Genomic DNA, 15,568 nt, shown 5'->3' with positions numbered 1-15,568 from the left:
ATGATGTATTACAGAAGACGGTTAACAATAAAAGTCAGAAATATGAGATATCTTGATTGTGAGGATTGGCGCAGACTGACCTTGAGCTTGCCAAGTTCGAACTGAATCATATTCTGATTGGAAGGAAGGACAAAGACAGCTGGGAACAGTTTTGTGTTGGGCTCCACCTGCAAGAAGGGAACATAACATGGTTGCATGAAATGACCAAGGCTTTATAAAAAACTGTATAAACACTAGATTGAAGCTTTTCTGACCTGGTAAAAAGTGTTTATCTCTTTTCCATTAGCAGTGAAAGTCATGAGTCCTGTGTCCAAATCAATAAGACAGCCAATCACAAAATCCTCCTGACTGACTCGGGTCTGCTGGGAGCTGCTGAACTCCCCTCCCCATACCATGTAGCAGTTACTGCGTTTTATACTGAGGAAGACAGGAAAAGATCAGAAGCCAGTATTTATTGCATTTTATTATTTTAATAATGAAAACACACTGTTTTTTGTTTTCTACAAGAGAAACATACCTGTCATGAATGTTGCCTTTATCATCACCTACAGTGACTGTTACATTTCTCACTTTGCTGATGTCAAAGTGAAGGTCATACTGGTGATAGTCAGGTGTGATCCAGCCCACCCACACGCCACTGGGCTCCTGCCCCGCAAACACTCGCACAGAATAATAGTACTGGTTAAGGAAGAGGGTGGTGGGGGGGATAAAGATTAGTACAATTTCAGTTGAAGATGAATTCAACACAAAGATTAAAGTCAGTAGAGTACTGACAGGCAAGTTAAATATGAAAAATACTGTAAGCACAAATGAGCAAATGGTTACGAATATGGTAGCCATATAAATTTAAGTCATAGTCATACTGTAGTGGTGTTGAGGATGATGTCCATGTCATCCCTGTCATCTGGCACCACATCTTCCACTAAGCGGGGCATGGTGGGAACAACAGGTGGTGGTGTGATTAATGCTGCCTTTTTAGCCTTGAATAGGAATCTGGAAATGAACAGCAGCAATTACTCACTATGAATGAAAATGTAAAAACAGTATCCCAGCTGTAGCCTTCTAAATTCCCTCTTCAAGTCACTCTGCATGAATCAGTACTGACCCTTTCTTCTTGCTTTTCTCAGTAGAGGCGTCCTTCTCATTCTCTCCATTTTTGATGGCAGGGGTCTCTTTAGGCACAGAGGGTTCTTTCTTTTCCTCCTCCTGCTCTTTGCGACTGGCTGACTTCTTGAGTATTTCAAAGTCAGAGTCTGGGTCCACCTCTACCACCTCATCCTCAGGGATGGTCAGGGTACGAGTAAGAAGGGTGGTCCCTGCTGGGACTTTGAAGGTCTCATGAAACTCAACTGGCATGCTGAGTCTGAAGAATATCAGATCTGTGTTGGCGTTCTGAGATCCGAATGTCTTGTGCGTAACTTTGAGACAAGGAGCAGTCTCCACTGTCCCATCAACACGGGACACCTAGAGCATAAACAAAAGGGAGCAAGGTGGTGATCCAGAAAATAATGACTTATTCAAAATGGGAACAAATACATATTTCGTCAAAACAGGGTGACAACTAATGCACAATACCTCAATGTGAGGATGCTCAGTAGGCACAATGATGTATTGGGGAAGGCTCTTGCTGAACCACATGGTAATGTCTCTTTTCATGTTGATAGCAAAGGGTTCAAATCCCTCCTGCAGGCCACAGATGGTAAAGTAACTAAGACTACTGACGTTCTGACCCAAGTTGATCCTTCCAACCTGGGACAGGCCCAGACTGCACACAGGTATGAAGCCTAGGGATGTTCAATACATGCATGGACATGCATTAAAACACAAACCCACATGTGCAAATATCATATGTCTCTAACTGAGAACATTTGCTTTTACTTGTAAGTGTACTTACCCTCTCCTATCTCGATATCCTTAAAGGCCATCTCTGAGCCTGAGTCACTGATCAACATTTCTCCATTGAGTGTAAACATGATGTTCATCTCTGTGAGGTCGATCATACAACCCACCACATCACCAGATTGCCACTGACGACCAAATGGCTCATTTCCCACATGCCAACGTTGGGCCTGAAAAAGAAAACATCATCGTTTTAGAGTTTAGTTTAACAGAGGCTTTGGCATCCTTCACAAGCATGTAAACTAAATCTTTCTCCCACCTTGAAACCATTGAAGACGTATGCCAACTCATCTGCACCAAGTTCAGTGTCTGCGCGAACACTGGGCCTGGCCCAGCCCACTCTCATCTCCCCGACTGTCACAGCCTCAAACTCAAAGTACCACTTCCCCTGTGTGATAGCATAAGATTTCTCTGCTCTGAACACTCTGATCTTATCTCCACGGCCGCTGCCTGGTCCATGCCCGCCTACATTAACACAGACACGATAGCATTTGAAGGAAAAGTTTGTGGATTCAATAAAATGCCTGTAGTGCTAATGATTAATTTGTAGGACTACATAACAAAATAAACAAATATTCCTGCCATCCCTCTTATAGATAGCCATGCAAACTTACTGCTCTCCTGGTCGGGTGGTTCTATGTTGTAACCATATCCAATGAGAGTGCGAACAGCTGCACAAACTGTGTCTCTATTGGTCTTTTTAGTCTTTTCATCCAGTAGGTTGTAAGGAACCAGACGGGGATTGCGCTTGTTCATTATATCCTACACAACAAAATAATATTAAACATGAAAAAGTAATATTAAAACTTGTATCCATCAAAAATATCTACACATTATTATTATTATTATTATTATTATTATAGGGACTTCTTCATAAAAGAATTATGGTACCTGCACAATACTGTATGTCCAGCCCTGGCGAACTCTGTCTCTTGCCCACACATTGTGTCCGTTTTCTGCCAGTCTCTCCACAAGAGTGTTTTGATTAGGAGTCAGCTTGACGTGGTTGAGGTCCAGAGGGGCTGGTTTATATCCATTACTCTGTATGTAACTAAAAAAAATGCTTTTAGATCAGAAGCTTTACAAGACCATTAACAGTATATATGATAAAAGAGAGGTAACGTCACAAAACGAATCAAAATAAATTTATATCTAGCAGCTCACGTTTTGGGGAGCTTGGTCCTTTTCAGATTCTCCTCTGCTTTCTCATCTCCCATTCCTACATGACAGCCTAGTGCCAGCAGAGTCCTTTGAAACGAATCATACTAGGCATTAGAAATACAAAAAGACAAAAGCCAAGCAGTGTTAATTAAGTGAAGGCACTGACTTACTTGAGTGTCTCTCCTGACATGGCTAAATTGTAGTTCTTCTCTGGTTCAGGCAGACTCTGGAAATCCACCAGACAGGGGTGCAGCTTCTTGTTGTCATCACGAAACTTGACATTGATTTTAAAAAGTAAAGTGCAAAGATTTTATAAGCAAATTGTTAGTGTACACAACAACATTTTCTATGGGAAAGATAATCAACACTGAAAACACTCACTGGCCCATATGTCCATCCTTGTTCAATGCGAGTAACAGCCCATAACTCGTGGCTATTTTCTGCAAGCTTCTCTCGAATGCGCTCCAAGTGAGGAGGAAGTACAATCTGAAAGGATAATGAACTCAGTGCAGTGGAAAAAGTGAAGATGAAAAAGAGATGGAATAGGGTATAGGGTTTACCTGTATAGTGTCCACAGGGCAAGGAGTGAAGGCTGTATGTGAGAGGGACTGAGTTGGACCCAACAGGTTGCGGATGCCATCGAAATCATGCTTATACTCCTTGATGGGCTCAATCCGCAAACGGTCCCTGGGCAGCACTGCTTCATAGCAAGGCGCATAGCCTGGAGGTGGGAGGAACTTGAAATCCCCATGACGCCCTCCGAGAAGAAATCGCAACCTTGAAGTTAGAGAGGAAAATTCACATAAGTCTAATATGTCATAATTGTACTGCCCTCATTATACAAAAAATAAATTCATGGTCTTTAATTTATAATTCACAACATCCTACTTAATGCCTGCAGAGAAGCTGACAACGGGGAAGAACAGGCCATCCAGGTTGAAGTTCTCAAACATTCCCCGAACAGGATGTCCATTGATACGGAAGGAAATACTGGGCACGCTCAGATCCAAACAGCAGCTGACCACGTCCTCTCCTGCCAGGATGTGCTGACTGGGTGTGGCCACATGTCGTGGAACGCGTCCTGTATACACACAGAGCAAGTGAATTAGTAAGTGGTATGGGCACAAATGCATAAGATCAAAGAATGAGCCTGTGCTGGCGCTGATGCAAAAGACTACTTCTAAAAGTCATACCACGTTCACTTTACCTGACCAGAGGTGAAGCCCGTCAAAACCGTAGGAGTAGAGGTCATCCCCAACCCCGTTGCCCCCCCAGCCTTCCCCTCCACCGGGGTAAGGACTGTAGCCCTCTGTCAGAGCCCAACCCACACGCAGGTGATATGGCTGTGCTGAAAGGAATGGCTCCACATGGTCCACCATGACCTCAAAATACCACTTCTTATACTGAGTGGATCCTTCACACGTTCCAAGGAAAATGTTGGGTCTCATGCTAAAAGTGGATTACAAAACAAATATCTAATTTAGAGCAGCTGTTTAGATAACTGGGCCTCAGGACACAAGAAAGAGCACAAAGCATTTTGAGCCTGTACTGAAGTGTGCTCATACAAACTTACCCACCTGGTTACATAATTGATAATGTTGGTTTGAAGTAGAAGGTCACGACCTGGAAGTAGATTCTCTGTGATGAGATTCTGATTTGACCTTACAGCCACCCCGTTACACACACACAGAGAACAGAGCACATCCAGCACCTGGCAAAACAATGGAGACAGAAATTGATGACAGTTATTCTGGTGCTGCCTTGTAGCTTGAGATTTGCTATATTAATCTATCTATGTGGATAAAGATGTGAGCTACAATCAACTCAGACATTTAGTGTTCTCCAACATACTCAACAAACAGTGCTACATGTTCCTGACCTTATGATTGCGTCCATGCTTATCCAGCAGCGAGATGATTGATTTGATGTGATTCTCCTGGATAATATTCAGCACCTCTGGACTCTCAATCAGTACACAGTACAACACCTCCAGGATCCCTGTCATAAAGATGTGACAATATATAAATACATAAACATTGGAAGTACATGTATTTTGGATGGTATGGTAGAAAAGCACAATATCATTTAATAAACCCACAAAAAAAGAGAGTTTAATTAAGACCTCGTTGGCACCGTCTTTACAAAACATTACAAGCTTCACATAGTTAGTGTTTGTTGCATGAATATTCTTTTAAATTGCATCATACTGTCATATTGCTTTGATCGCCCAGTGTATGCTGTTTGGAACCAGTAAAATTCAGCTTCAACTGATTGATGATGAAGACAAATGACTAGTTTATACTAGTATGTTATGTGGTCAAGCTAATAATATGTTGGCATCTGGGGAGAGAAAACAAGAAACTAAATGTACATTGAGCATTTAAATGAGCTTCTATTCGTCTTTGATACCTGAAGATGCCTCCAAACGATCCAATTTACTGACCAGCCAGTCAAGGTTGTCACAAAACAGGGCACAGTTAGCACGATTGCCTCTGATCAAAGACGCTTCATAGAAGAAGAGAAGCAGAAAGAGTTTGTTAATGCATTGTATTCACAAACAAAAAAGATGGCTGGATATGGGAAACATAAATGACTAATCTAAAATCACTGTACCTAGCAATTCATACAGTAAATTTACTATCTCCTTCCATGACTCTGCGGCTTCCTCCCCAGCATACTCTGAGAAGTGGGCTGCCGTGTTGTAGACATTGAGCCGATCGACACAGTCCAGAACATGAGTAATCATTCCCTGTTCAAAACAATAAACATTCATATAAAACTGAAATACAAGTGGAAATAAATCAACCAAACTAAATTTATATTGAAAAATGCAGCAGTTCTACATTTTCATAAAATTCATTCCTCAGTACGTAGACCAACCTCTTCCTGGAATAGGTTCTGTCTGTTCTTAAGGGAGCGAAGCTTGAACTGTTTGTCCTCGTGCTCCAGCTCCTCCTCAGGGGGTCGGAAGTAGAAAATGAGATCCTGCAGGGAGAGCACCACTGTGTCCATCGGCAGAGATGGGGGATTGGCAGATTTGTTTTTCCCACTCAGTGCATCTAGACCTCTGAAGACATGAATAGAGCATGATGTGAATACCACAACCAGCATGCTGTATCTAAAAAGCCAAAACTACTACCAATTTGAGTAAAATATAACTGAAGTAGTGCTACTTGATGAACTGGTTGAAGAGGCCTGTTGTGCTGAAAATCATTCTGGCAGCTTGGGACTCTTCGGTCTGAGATCTAGCCACTGTGAGTGCATCATCCATGTGACCTTCTTTATGGAGTATGGCCTGAGAATTGAATACAGGTTCCCTTAAAACCCAAGTATGTAATCAACACTCATACATTCCTGCACTGGATGCTGACTTGTCAAATGTGATTGAGTTGTCAAATTGAGTCTATATTTTGCTGACCATCTTGATGTATAATCCTGCTTTACCTTCCTCTTCAGAGGACCCAGACGGGCAGATTTAGCATCAACAGCAGCATATGTGAGCCAGAGGCCTGATGACACATGCTGTACGAAGCACATGGACTCTCCATACTTAATCTCAGGCGTGCCCATGCCTTCCACATCTCGCTTCTGGGTCAGTTCAATTTTTTCCTGTAGTATAAATAAAAAGTGTGTTCTTCATTACGCCTGCAAAGAATCTCTATACAGCACAACGCAGTCTCAAACATGTAGAATTCTCACACAGTTGACTTTGCATGACAATGACCTTTGAAATTCTGAAGCAGAAGGCTGCCATCTTGGAAACTGCCTTCTCTGGGTCAACCAACAGCAGTCCTTTCTCTTCATCCAGACAAAGGTACCTGCCTGTTGTTATGTGACGTATCCGGAAAGACTGGCCCCATTTAATATGACCTCCGCTCCAACTACCAACAGGCACAAATGAATGAGAAGCAGCATATTGTTCAGTCACTTAAAGTGAGTGATTGTAAAACACGTGTTGTTAGACGCAAGGAATCAAGACACTCACCCGATACGTAGTGGCTCAAGTCTCCATAAGGATCGGGCATGACTGCATACAGCCCCTCCTTCATAATGAGCAACTCTGGGAAAATTAACAAAAACATGAAAGTCAATGATGTGGCACAAAGGTGGACAAATTTGTAAATACTTTGATATATTTCAGTGTTTTTTAGTTTATGTCAACAAACCACGATAACCAAATCTTCAGATAGGTAGCACATAGCAATGGACATTTGTCTTTTATTCCATCACTATTTAGTAATGTAGAAGGCAAGCGAGGGACCACTCTGAAAACTCCTTGATGGTGTGTTCAATGACCACATGACATGATACGATTTAAGCTGCTGAAAAACTTTCATAATGTTGCCAAAAAATCTAACCAAGCAGAGAAAATAATGAGCCAACATCATAGGATGAGGATAAAAGTTTGTCTTGTTCATTAAAACATTTGCTACTTGGCTGTTTCACAGCCAAACTCAAGTCTCAGGTGTGGTAGAGCTGCCACCATGCATCACAAAACATGCAACTACAGAGGTGTGTTTTATAAAGTAAGGAACATACCGTAAAACATATGGTATGCTTCAGAAAATGGTTGAGAGTAGCATAAAGTGTAGAGCTAAATCAACCAAAACCAGTACAGTGTTTTAATATATTATGAAGGTACAGCAACAAAAGATATTGCTTACCTGCGCTGGTCGTCCCCTTGGTCAGCTCCTGGGATTGCCAAGCACTCGTCCATGTGACCATGGAACAGCCTGAGCACATATCCTCCAGTCAGAAAACCTAGCAGACAAGAGCCACATTGCTAAGAGAGAGTGGACAGGCTCATGAACAAAAGAAAAGTTTTTTTTTTTTAGCAACAGCAAAATTACAGACCTTCAGCTAGCTCACACCCAGACATCACAGGGGTCATGGTCCACAGCGTTTGCATGAAGGAAGCATCCACCATCAAGTCACCACTGGCATAGGACAGATGCTGAAAAGAGTGCAGGAAGCAATACTGGTAAGAGTTGTAGACAACACACTGTCAGTTACAGTGAAAGTAAATCAAATTGTGGTTACCAGGTATCGCTCTGAAGAAACACTGACAAGAATGAGATCATCTCCCACCCTGACCTTCTCGCCTTCAGACCTTTGTTTAGAGGCTGGATGGATGGTCCACCAGCAGGCCTCTCCTGTGATGGACAAAAGATTTAGAATACAGAAATCTACATCGGTTTGTGTCGGACATAATGGGCAGTAAAGTTCATAGCCACCTGTGGAGTCTTCCTGCAAGCCCACATCAAAAGCCAATTTGTCTGTCAGTGAGCGCGAAGTAGTCAAACAGCTCAAGTACTGCAGCATAAAGAGAGGGATAACGAGGGTCATGAGATGATATGCGCTCCAAACTATTTAGAGAATAAAACATTTCAAGGAGAACTGCTGCTTAGAGGAGAAGACAGGGCAGAGCAGCAGAAGCCACATAATTGGTGCTCACCATGCTGGAGTGAGTGTGTTTCAGGAGGATGGCATGTCCGTACAGTAGGGTTCGGTGACCACCCCCTTGTGATGACTGACAGAAGAGGGGGGAGGCAGGTAGAGGCAGAGTCAATTAAATGTTTAAAAGATGAAAGATGAAAGGAGGTTTTCATATTCAAAGCTGTCCCTTTGAAACCACTTCAATGTGACATGTTAACAACTTAATATTGAAATGACACTAGGGCAAGTCTACGGACTCTAAGCAGGTGCAATAGGAGGAATAAAAACCACAGCCATATCTTACAGTTGTTAAAATAAGCAAGAATCGGGCTAAACAAAGAGATTTAGACATAGAAATTTTCAAAAAGGCAGAAAAAAATAGGTTGAAGCTGAGGTTTATCGATGATGACGTCACCTTTGATATCAATGGAGGTACTGTAAGCTAGGTTTCTCTATGATAACACTAAAGAGATTATGGAAAGCAGCTGTGATACTTTCATGACACAAACTCTCAGGCTGAAGCAGTGGACAAAAGTTTCATGGAACAGTGTAAAGGAAGGACGCATCACACGTACCCATTTGTCCAGATCGACAGCCTGTGGTTGAGAGGTGGAGGAGTGAAGGAGCACGGGGCATCAAGTCAGAAACGAAACAAAGTGAGTTTCAGTTGTTGAAGGAACAACATTCTGCATTTGTTTATTATATCATGAGAACATACCATTAAAAAGTGTCACCTTTTAACCAAACTCTACTAATTCCTCTCTAATTGTGCCTTACCTCATCCACAGACGAGTTGGACAGCATCTCCTGTAACGCCCGCACAGACAGGGACTGCTCCAAAATGAAGCAGCAGATGGCTAGGTCTGGAGGGACATTCTGAAATACAGCACAACCATTAAACCTGGAGAATAGCAGCAAATAAAATTCTCAAATAAATGACATAAAAGGCATAGAAGTGTCCTTTCACTACCTGAGCGTTCGAGGTGGTCTCAAGGAAACACAGACGATTCCCAAACCCTTCACATGACAGACACAGCTTGATCTGTTCCTTCAGAATAGATGCAGTGCACTGCAGCACCACTTGATCATCCTACAATGACAAAACAAGTCCAAAGTGAAGGAGGGGGATTTTTTTGGGGGAATTCTGCAGGAAAAGATGGCGAGAGTGCAAGAGAGATTGATATACAACAAAGGTCTCCACCCAAAATTATCTGAGGGAAACATGGCAGTTTAGATTTTAGATTACTCTCAGTCAAAGCAATAATTTATGTTAAAAGTATTGTATGATGTATAAAGTATTTTCAATTTCTAAGGCGATGAAAATAGAAAATACATGAACAAATGAAAATAGATCAGAGACATTGTGTTTTTTTATTCCACGCCTTATTCTCCCTGGTCAAAACATTGCACTTTACCCACAATGCAACTCGACTGCCAATAGATCAGTTGGAGCTTTGGGTGCGTCTACTGTCAAACCTCTAGCCTAAAGCAGAGATGAGGGCAGGGCCGTTTTCAAACTTTTATTTATCAGACTTCAATCAGTCCCTTCTGGAGCAACAAAAAGCTTCTGAATCCTTTTTTTCCACATATGTTGTAATGTAGTACTCTGCGAGTCTAAACAGACTTTGATTAGTAAAATCTGTGGAGTTTCCCTTTCATTCATTCTGCAAATCTTAGATCACATTATTGCTGCGTCCAAGACGACAGCAAACTTGGAAACTCCCAAGTGGAAACATCTGAGTTCAGAAAACGTGCGTTCACATGATCAACCTGGAAAACAATATGGATGTCCGAAGTAACATCTTTGCACTTTGTTGCTGTTTTATAGGGAACACAGTAACAACTGAGCAAGATGGAAAATTTCTAAGGTGAATTTACTTTTATTTATAGTCTTGTGAATTGTGACTTCGGAAGATGCCATTATTGTAGTTTTAATGATGTTAAGTCAGGCGAATTGGGGACATGAAGTTCCACACAACTTTCAGAGCAACAAATCAGATGTTCAAATCATTTTCTCCAAGTTGGAGCTTGTAATTTCCAACTTTCATGAACTCAGCACAAGCTTCACATTTCATGGGTTAGCACATTAAACTGTCCATTCATGGCTCAGATAGGTCAAATCCATATGACCCATACCATACTACATTTGCGAGGGGTGGCATTGCAAGCGAAACTAATTTAGAGGTGTCTCTGGGAACACAGAGAGTGATGTCTGCGTCTCACCACATAAATGAGAGTGTTTTGGCAACCAAACCTTTAATCAAACACAATACAATATGGGCAAAATAAATAACAAAAATGTGGGACAATGCAAGAGTAAAATAACCTGCAAAAACAGCTGTTTCCCTATGAAACTTTTCCTGACCTTCACATGCACTTTTTCTGTAAGTGCATTACTCTGTGCCTTCACAGGCCGCAGTACTAATCTCCCCTCCTCTCTGGCTCCAAGACACCAGCCACTCCCCCACAGCTCTCTATTTCAGGCAGCTGCACCTGCTGTTCACACGTCCCTTTCTGGAAAGCAACAGATAGTTAAGATCTGACAGCCAGGAAACAAATTGGCTCACATTGCCTATTGAAATGATGCAATTAGTGAGCTTGCTAAAGAGAGGAATATTCACGATTTTAATTTTTGACTCAACTCAGCTCAAAACCTCATGCTCAGCAGTTTGTGTTTTTTTTATTTGCAAATGCTTCTGGTTCATTCACATGCATGCCACTCAGTGACAAATGTCATTTTAGTAAAAACAGTGTCAACTGGGTTCAACAATAATTTAATCTAATTTAGTCTTTGCCTCAATGTAGTTTATATATTTGTCTATGTATTTCTGAAGCTGAAAACTGGCAACAGACTCTGCAGTATATAAACTGCTGCTTTTAACAATAAAACAAATGTAATTGTTTTGGTACATAATGAAAATATATTGAGGAAGGAAATCTGTAATTTGGTATGGTATGTACAAAGTTAAAAATCGGTGGTGGAGTACTCCACTATAAGTGCAGTCACTGCAGTCACTAAACAGGTTAAACAGGAGCAGTTTAGAATAGAAGTATACAAACTCCAGACAAATTTCATTATACTGACAAATTCACAGTCTCAACATGACACACCTTAGATAAGGTTTGGTGGTCTTTGTTTTAAGGGTAAAGCTGCAGTACAGCGAGGCAGCTCTGCCACTATGGCCACTATTGTTTGTTGTTGTATTGTTGAGTTTAAGCGTGAGTTAAACAGAATTTGTATCATGCTTGTGTAACAGTTTGAGACTGATGTGTTGTAAAAGGGAGTTGGTGCAGTTGGTTTCCTCTTCATCAATCTCATGCCCTGAACAGATGGACTATAAATATACTATTTAACAATTATAATGAAACACCTCTCCTATACAGTAGACATAAAAGTCATGTCAGTAGTTTGGTAATAATTTACAACAGACATTAGATTGAAGCAAAAATCTGAGAGCTCTGGCACCCTAAAGACAAGTCAGTCAAATATTAAGAGATCATAACATATGACAGAGCTAAGTATTAAGTTTCATGTTCTCCAACACCAACAGACTGACAGACTGACTGACTGAAAGACAGATGCCATCATGAGGCTGTAGCAGCTGTGTGTTTACACCAGTTTTTATCAGACGGTTTTCTATGTAAGAACTACTGACAAAATGTTTTGAAACCAGTGTCTGATGATAAAGATTGCCCGTACTACTTTAGAAGTAAAGGTCCTACATGGACTGAAGTAAGCAGGTGCTGAAATGGGCCAAGCTTTGAACCTGCTAATCCTCACACAGTAAATATAGAACTCAGCTGAGTTCAGGGTGAACAGCAACAGACTGACAGTAACTTTATGACACACTAGTTGACAAATTTTTACTTTCTTGCTGTGTCTAAAGTCATGAGACAATGCCAACTGAAAATGTGTTTTTTTAGATTAAATACATAAAAGAAAACATATTTGAACTATTTGCACGTGTTTATAATATTAATATTATAAGCAAAAATACAGGCTGCAGTCACATTTTAGGATATACAACTTATATTCAAGTGACAGTAAGGAACTGAGTTTCAAGTGATATTCATAATGGAGTCTATAGATAATCAGCTTCTGGCTTATGCTATCGTCAGGGTTAAAGGGTCTAGAGAAAATCAAGTGACACTATGTGGAACATCTGCAATAGTTGAGTTTCAGTGCTGACTATCCAAATAGAGTGTTACATAGAGTAGTCTGCATGCAAGGCCACAATGCCCTTTTGCCAGCTTTGGCCCAGATCTCAAAAAAGGAAATCTGATAGCTCAGTGGTGAGTAGTGCAGCAAAAATAAACCCATTTAAACTGAATACTTTATGACATGTGCTGTATAATCAATTATGTAAAAATTTCATAACTTCAAAGTAGAACTCCAAAATGTACAGACACCTTTTTACGTAAAATATTTATATTAAAAATACATGATACCTGAAACACAAACTGGGGCTGCAGAAGAAAAAGACCTGTGAAAAAACAGACACCCTGTGGATTCACCCAATGCACCCATAGAAAATTTTGACGTGGGACATGGCCACTGACATAATGCACAGTAAGTGATCAGCAATGACTTAAAAATAGGAATCTCATATTTGCATAAATAGCAGAGAACAATTACTCTGCAAGAGTTGACCTCCATCTGTAGTAGCCATATATGTCCAAGGAACAACAAAATGCAAATAAGTCCCTCAGTAATTACCCCTCAAACAATTTAAACTCAGGACACTGTAATCTGTCAAATTTACTTTTTTCTAAAAAGGCAGATGGAAATAGGTGAGTAGTCCTTGAGATAAAGGACTAGTCTAGGTCATAATGGTTCTTGAAACAAATATAAATAATAGCACACTACCCAGAATACTTAAGTTGTTCCTATTTTCACTCTCTCCCGAAGCAAAAAACACTACTAACTATTTGATCTGGAATCACATAAAGCAACAAACATGGCAATACTGCATCGACAGGAAGTTGGAGGACTCTGTGGGCTCTGTTGTAGAGTTTCAATCTGCATGCCAAGACAAAAAACATCCACACTCCCATAAAACCTCAAGGCATCATACAATTGAGTCCAGAACTTCACACTACACCCTGAAGCCATTGTGATCTGGATCCCTGCCTCAGCCACAGGTGCAATGTTCTGCTTCAAGCACTGGTGACCTCATTACAAACTGCACAAAATGTAGCATGCAACTACTGTTGCAAAGAATATTTATTATCCTAAAGGCTATCAATGTTACAACAGTGGTGTCTGTGTCAAAATGTGCAATATGCAAAAATCTGTGTCTAATTGCTTTTCGTAGTCTGTGTGTTAACTTCCACCTGGCACTGAAAGTTTTCTTCTCTGTGACAACACAGTAACATATCAAGTACCCGTTGGGATATAAATAGATAACAATGGCAACAAAACCAACCACCTGTCCTTGTCAATCTGTGCTCCAAGGAAAGAAAGTTACCCTACCCTGTCTATCAACTGTTATGAAGTGACAATTTAGTATACAAAAGTCATAGTACTGTACATTGTTCACTGAATAAGTTTACTGACAGTTTTAAAACTATTGGAGAAGAGGCAGACAGCATCACTTACCGTACGCAGGAACTGAATCTCTTCCTCTCCATCCGCTCCTTCCGCCATCCTCCCAAGTCATTAACAGCAAAACCTTGAGAGAAATGGGAAAAGATTTGTCTCAAAGTTCCGTCACTCCTGGTGTCTGTACTGCCCACCACATAAGACAAGACAATGTTGGTGAAGGTTTCCGAAGGGTAGTGCTGGTCCGGTGCCCCTGTCTGGCTGTGTTATGAGGCAGAGGGACTGACTGTTCATTCCTGTTCATTACAGCATCATAAAGAGGTGGAGCAAGCTGACAAAGCTGAACCAGCCATTCAAATGTTCCTAAGTTATGGTGTCCAGACTATTGTCTTGCACTATGTTGTTACAATAATGTTTGCACTGAAGTAAGACATAAAATTTCAAAAATAAGAAGTATCATAATGCCAACAATTCAAAATTGAGTTTGAAAAGGAGAACACTCTATCTTAAAATCAAACTTCAACTATAGGAGTGTAAGGCACATATCATTTGAATGTTTTTTGAATTTAGTCGTTTTTAATTTTCCTTTATTTGCTATTGAACTTACTGAATGGGACATTATTTTTGTTTGTTTAATAAAACTGATTGATTCTACCAGGTTACAGGGGGGATACTTATGAGATGAAGTAATGTTGCTTTGTAGGTTGTGTTGTTAGTGTTCATCTGTGAACAAAAATAGATGCAAGACATGAAAATGTTAATTGATAAATTATTAATTATGAATGAATGAATGAATGAATGAATGAATTAATTAATCATTAACGTATACAATTTACATTCAAATACAATACATTTATATTATTTCTAATATTTCTTATGTTTAACTACTAAACTAAACTAATAAATGATACTGCAGGCTTGTTTGCATAAAAAGTCAGGAAATAGTGAAAAATGCCCATCATTATTCCAAGATGACCAAGTCAATTCAAATTCAAATAATATATCATTGAAATTCTTGGTAATTTCATGTCAGTGGCTACTGGTAGGCTTAAGGTGGTCTTATAATTACTACATTCATGGTGTCTCTGGGTGGAATAATAATACTCCAGATTACAGTGGTGGTCAAAGGGGCCCAATTTTCCCTGGTGGACGGGCGGGTCTATGACAGCTCACCTACAGCCAAATGCCTGCGTGCTACACCATCTTTTCTGTTCAGAGTATGAAAAACGTGAAAAGGATAAATGTAGAGAAATAAGCTTGATATGAAATACAGCCCTATTAGCATTAAAGTCAACCGTTGACGAGGGATTGAATGTGCTAAATAAGAATGGCTTTTCTCCAGCCAAGAGTTGTTAATAAAATAAAACAAAAGAACAATAAGTAATGAAGATTTGCCAAAAGATGAACAGTTTTAGAAATTGAATTACCATTTAAACTTACTCAATAATTTTCCTTGGAGGGCAGCAAAACGCGCGAGGGGAGAGGCGCCATCGGCATCAACGGCGATCATCCGATGTCCGTAGAAGAAGA

The 15,568-nt window shown here is 40.4% G+C and overlaps 1 protein-coding gene across 2 annotated transcripts in view; it reads right to left on the bottom strand.

The window, feature by feature from the left end:
• The window catches only part of LOC111666180 (ryanodine receptor 1-like), a 49,426-nt gene extending 35,151 nt beyond the window's left edge, over positions 1-14,275 (bottom strand). For both annotated transcript variants that reach the window (XM_087178014.1, XM_087178015.1), the window contains exons 1-34: positions 14,096-14,275; positions 9,467-9,586; positions 9,274-9,372; positions 9,072-9,092; positions 8,516-8,590; positions 8,295-8,373; positions 8,101-8,213; positions 7,915-8,014; positions 7,725-7,821; positions 7,046-7,120; positions 6,785-6,941; positions 6,505-6,669; positions 6,234-6,355; positions 5,941-6,127; positions 5,674-5,809; positions 5,470-5,565; positions 4,940-5,058; positions 4,638-4,771; positions 4,268-4,509; positions 3,949-4,141; positions 3,621-3,837; positions 3,442-3,546; positions 3,231-3,334; positions 3,064-3,147; positions 2,791-2,950; positions 2,514-2,661; positions 2,159-2,364; positions 1,895-2,069; positions 1,576-1,784; positions 1,106-1,464; positions 864-993; positions 518-678; positions 255-417; positions 81-167 (exon numbers count right to left, since the gene is read on the bottom strand). In XM_087178014.1, coding sequence (XP_087034140.1) covers positions 81-167; positions 255-417; positions 518-678; positions 864-993; positions 1,106-1,464; positions 1,576-1,784; positions 1,895-2,069; positions 2,159-2,364; positions 2,514-2,661; positions 2,791-2,950; positions 3,064-3,147; positions 3,231-3,334; positions 3,442-3,546; positions 3,621-3,837; positions 3,949-4,141; positions 4,268-4,509; positions 4,638-4,771; positions 4,940-5,058; positions 5,470-5,565; positions 5,674-5,809; positions 5,941-6,127; positions 6,234-6,355; positions 6,505-6,669; positions 6,785-6,941; positions 7,046-7,120; positions 7,725-7,821; positions 7,915-8,014; positions 8,101-8,213; positions 8,295-8,373; positions 8,516-8,590; positions 9,072-9,092; positions 9,274-9,372; positions 9,467-9,586; positions 14,096-14,143 — 4,686 coding nt within the window. In that variant the 5' untranslated portion in view covers positions 14,144-14,275. The remainder of the gene's footprint in view (positions 1-80; positions 168-254; positions 418-517; positions 679-863; positions 994-1,105; positions 1,465-1,575; positions 1,785-1,894; positions 2,070-2,158; positions 2,365-2,513; positions 2,662-2,790; positions 2,951-3,063; positions 3,148-3,230; positions 3,335-3,441; positions 3,547-3,620; positions 3,838-3,948; positions 4,142-4,267; positions 4,510-4,637; positions 4,772-4,939; positions 5,059-5,469; positions 5,566-5,673; positions 5,810-5,940; positions 6,128-6,233; positions 6,356-6,504; positions 6,670-6,784; positions 6,942-7,045; positions 7,121-7,724; positions 7,822-7,914; positions 8,015-8,100; positions 8,214-8,294; positions 8,374-8,515; positions 8,591-9,071; positions 9,093-9,273; positions 9,373-9,466; positions 9,587-14,095) is intronic.
• Positions 14,276-15,568: the final 1,293 nt, after the last annotated feature.

Source organism: Seriola lalandi, unplaced genomic scaffold (assembly GCF_002814215.2).
Source record: "Seriola lalandi dorsalis isolate HSWRI2012SDOR001 ecotype SW California unplaced genomic scaffold, Sedor1 jcf7180002054672, whole genome shotgun sequence".
In the NCBI taxonomy this organism is placed as follows: Eukaryota; Metazoa; Chordata; class Actinopteri; order Carangiformes; family Carangidae; genus Seriola; species Seriola lalandi.
The sequence above is the reverse complement of the archived record's forward strand: the minus strand, read 5'-3'. Positions and strand labels throughout refer to the sequence as shown.